A 4,714-nucleotide genomic window follows, 5' to 3' on the forward strand; every position below is an offset into this window, starting at 1 on the left:
CATTTTAAGGTTGATAGTCTCTTCGCCGACTGCCTGGGCCCTCGAATCGTCCTCTCCCTGGACGCTATGCGATGATCCGGAGGCCTAATCAGTGTTGAGCGCCATCCGGGAACCGGCATCTATCGGGTTTTCAAGCCCGGGCATTCCATTGTTTCCTGTCTGCTGTTCAAGTTCGTTGTTAATTGATTGTGCCATTCTATGAGTTGGTAATTTGAATGTAAGATGGACTCTTTTGCAAAGAACCAGTGTATTGTGATGCGTCAAGAAAGAGTATCAAAGAGCTCACCAATATCCTTAGCCCCACGGTGGGCGCCAAACTGTTTACCCTCGAATCCGGATAACAATTGAATTTATATGGGGTTTTAAGGATCCGTGAACTAAAAGATACAAAAGGTTTTTAGGTTAAGGAAAATAAAAATAAAGACTCAACAATTGCTTGTTAAAGTAAATAATCGCAGAATATAATATTGCTTAGAACAATTGTGCTTGATCCTCCACAAGAATTTAGAGAGATCCCCTTTTATACCTTCTGATTAAGGGTAAAAATAAGGTAGGTAAATTGATTACATCGTGGATCCCTGTAATTACGCCTTAATGGCCTGAAGTGGTTGAGAAAATCACGTTTGGGCGAGATATCCGGCGACGCTTGGTTATCCGTTACGAGTCCGGCTTCCGACCTTGGGTGTTTCTCCATCCGGTGGTGACTCCTATCGAGCTCTGTAACGGTCTCGAAATGACTCGACCTCGGTTGTAGACGTGGCCGTCGTTCTACCTTGCATCCAGGTCGGGTTCGATGGCCCCGATTTGCTCCGGACCGGACCCAACCCGGTCGGGCTCAAGCAAAAAAGGGTATCACCCAATACAAAACTATTTTCAAATATAAAATGTATCATCTTTTTAGAATGGATTAATACGAAAAGTATATCTCATAAACTTAAGCAGAGGGAGTATATGATATTATTTTGATATATAAATGGTTCAGACGAGCTATTAAACAATGGCATATTTCATAGCATAAATGAAGCTTTTTTGTTTACAAGAGGGATGAATTTGGCAATTTATTTTGTTTGGTTATTAATAACCCTCGGTACTTTTAAATTTTTATTAGGCATAGGAATTCATTTTGAAACTGTCTCGATCAGACCCTGTTCGGCACTGTTATCTTCCCTTCCCTATGCTGACGCGGCTAAGATTCACTCATTCTCATCTTCATTTCTTTATTTCTGCTCTTCTATTAATAGCCAACTTCTTAAATATAATCCTATTGTTTTTTGTTCCAATAATCACGTTCAACATTTACAAAATCTTATTCTAAATATCTCAGCCCATAAAATAAATAAAAAAATAGGTAAGTTATTCAATCATTTTCTGTGTCTGGCCTGTACTCTATTTCCACCATAAAATTTAGGAGTAATTAAATTAATATATTTCAAATGCAGATAATCTCAAAAAATCTCCTTCAAATACCAATTTCTCTCCCTCTTCTTCACGTCTCTTCTCAGCATTCTGATTTATATTAGTGATTTTCTCAGTTAATTTGATCACAAAAAGCTGCGATTTTGAAGTCAAATCAAACTTTTCCTGATTTTTTGCTTCAAAGTTCTAGAACAGAGCATTTTAAGTGTGAACACGGCACTTCTCGTGATGTTCGTCGGTTGACGTTGACTGGCGAGAGCTGTTTTTTGTGATTCGTCGGAGTTAACGCCGATGACTGGGCAAATCGTGATAGAGTCATCGGCGGCGAGTGGGAGACAACTATTGAGAACGGCGACGGCGATGGCGAAGGAAGAGGAAAAGCGAATAAGCGGAAGACAGCAGAAAAGGATAGGAGAAGTGGCGGGAGGGGCGGCGGCGGAGTGTGCGATGGTATGTTGTTGTTGCCCATGCGCGGTGCTGCACATCCTTTTCCTGGCCTTATACAAAGTTCCGACGGGACTTTGCCGGAGAGCGTGGAGGAATAAGAAGCGGAAGAAGCTTTTGAAGAAGAGGAAAAAAATGATGATGAATGATTCTCTCGGCGTTTACTACACAGCCGATGAGAAGGATTCCGATGGAGGCGGAGATAACGTCGGCGATGATCATGACGGAGGATCATCGGAAACGGCGGATTTTGAAACGGAGATGTGGGACCGGTTTTATGGTGCTGGATTTGGGAGGAGCTCATCTCAAAGGGAAGAGGATTAAAAGGGTGAGAAATGCAAATAGCAATGAATTCGAGGACTGAGGAGCAAAACAAAAAAAGTTGTCACTAATCAAATGCTACAATATGTACACTTGAATTCAGTGTGGTTCAGATCCAGGATACAGAAGTACAGTCCTTATTCATTCTTCATTAAAGTAGAAAAAAAGTTAGAGCTGAGTGTTTTTTTGGCATAGCATTGATGATGTATCTGTAAATTTTAATGCATTTTTGCCCAAATAGGGGAACTTGACGTCATTGACCATTCCCTCCCTTTTTTTACTGGTGAAAATTATTTTCAATGATATATGTATTTTTTTTCGTGGTTCAATTAATTTAAATTAGCACCGAGAAATTTCATTTTGGACTATACAATAATATGTGTGGAGCAAGTGTTTAATTAGAAATTTTTTAGTTCAGAAAATGTGTAAGACTGGCATTGCAGATAGGGTGTTTTTACTAGTTTCCCAAAAAAATCGATTGTTTTCTTTTGTTTTAAGTTTTAAAGTGGTATTACTACTGAGAAAGTGTATTTTTGTAGTTGACACTTGTATCTTCCTCCACTTGATTACTTCATTTGTCTCAATTTTACATGAGACTCTTCTCATTTTGAGATGTTTTAAAACTATTTGACACCATCTAATTTTTCATAAAACTTTCACAATTTTTTTAATTTTAATTTTATTAAGTTACTTGTATGTTAACTTTGATGTTATGTTTTTTCTCGTTCAGTCACTATAATACCGTCCGCAATCATTAGTACTAATAGTTTGATCAGGGGCGACACAACGAATTTTATGGCCTAAAGCCAAATTTTATGAGGGGATTTTAACTTTTTTTAAATTATTTATTTGAAGTTTATTTTTCTAGCTTTTCTTAGATACAAAGTTTTTAATAATTTTCTTATAATCAATAACTCCGAATAAGTATTTCTCAATTGATAATATAACTAATCCACTTAACCTTTCTTGAGACGTGTTGATCTTTGGTAAGAATTTAACAAGCTTAATTTTGAAAAATTCTTTCCACTGAAGCACCTGTAACAAGAGTTATTAACATTATTCCATAAACAATATAGACATTTGGAGAAGAATCAGATCGTTCTGTTTGATTGAGTGTATTAATTAAACTATTATCTTCTAGTTGTATTATTTTTCTTAATACTTTTAATTTAAGAAAATAAATCTAAATCATCAATATCGAATTTATTATTATGCTTTAAGGAACATTCAAGATTAAGGAAATATTTTTTATATGTTTATCATCTAGTGATCTTAGTGTTTCCGGCTAAATAGAAAACCAAAAAAAAATTCATATGCATCGAATTGCTCAAATCTATTTTGAAGTGAAAAAATTGTCTTGTCTACTATACATAAAAGTAATCGATTGGTAACGTAGGAGACATCTCTATTTTTTCCCGGAAAATCTTTTGAATTTCCACGGCTAAGCTTTTAATTCGCTCTATCAAATAAAATGTGAATAACCCGTCCTCTAAAGACTCTTCGAAAGATTTTGAAATTTCATTATATACATTTTTATCAAATTGTTACTTTATATATATCACACGTTTCTTACGCAATTTGGGTTCGATATTGATTTCAAGTGCAATTTTCTTGGCAAAATTTTTAAAAGTTGCAAATCATTCTTCTCTATATTTGTTAAAGAAAGAAATCAAACTTTTTCACTTCACATAACTTTTTTTTAAACTTATACATAACCTATTAGGTATAATAAAAAATGGGACCCCCACAACTATGAGACCTAAAGCAGTTGCTTAACTTGCTTTATCGAAGAGCCGCTCCTGAGTATGATAGAACATCGATTATGCCAATTTTCTGAAGATCACGAATAGTCATTTTTTGGGAGAAGTGTTATTTTAATATCTCCTCTTTCAACTGATTTATGCATGAAACATTATCTTCGCTATAAAAGATTGTGATGAAATGAATATAATCTTTTTAATCTTAATCAGAGATCTCAAATCTAAACTTGTGTTTGAAAAAAATTTTAATAGGGAGCACTTCCCTTCAATAGATCTTTTGTAGCGAGAATTCAAATTAGCCGCATTCAAAGCGAATATCGGATAAGAAACCAAAAAGAAATGAAACATTATCTTCGTACAAGAATGGTTGGTTGTCTCTTTAATAGGTAGAGCACGTGTACATTAATATATGTTAAATCGAATACTACTGCCAATCGAATTTCTACACAACATAGGTATCAGTTTGCCGTTTTATATCAGCAAAACAAAACTTGTCCTTATCTTATGTATCGCTGAATTTTCCTTTTTTAATGCTTGCAATATACGCATATTAAACACTTGCATTGTATGCTCAACAATAAAGTCGCTTGGTAAGCAGTCTAAATTATCTTTGAATTATAGTTTTGAAATTATAATCTCTGGATAAATTTATTCCAGTGAGGAAGTGAGATAAAATAGTCCAAAGTTTGATTGAATAAGGTGATCAGATAAAATGAAATATCCAATATTAAACTCGTCAACGAAATACAGTATAAAATTTAATTCCATACCTT

At 34.9% G+C, this 4,714-nt stretch overlaps 1 protein-coding gene across 1 annotated transcript; it reads left to right on the plus strand.

The window, feature by feature from the left end:
- The first annotated feature begins 1,707 nt into the window (after nt 1–1,707).
- On the plus strand, nt 1,708–2,184 carry LOC109205293. The gene has a single exon (XM_019367999.1). It carries the CDS (start codon nt 1,708–1,710, stop codon nt 2,182–2,184), a length of 477 nt encoding a protein of 158 aa, XP_019223544.1.
- Nucleotides 2,185–4,714: the final 2,530 nt, after the last annotated feature.

This window comes from Nicotiana attenuata, unplaced genomic scaffold, assembly GCF_001879085.1.
Source record: "Nicotiana attenuata strain UT unplaced genomic scaffold, NIATTr2, whole genome shotgun sequence".
NCBI lineage: Eukaryota > Viridiplantae > Streptophyta > Magnoliopsida > Solanales > Solanaceae > Nicotiana > Nicotiana attenuata.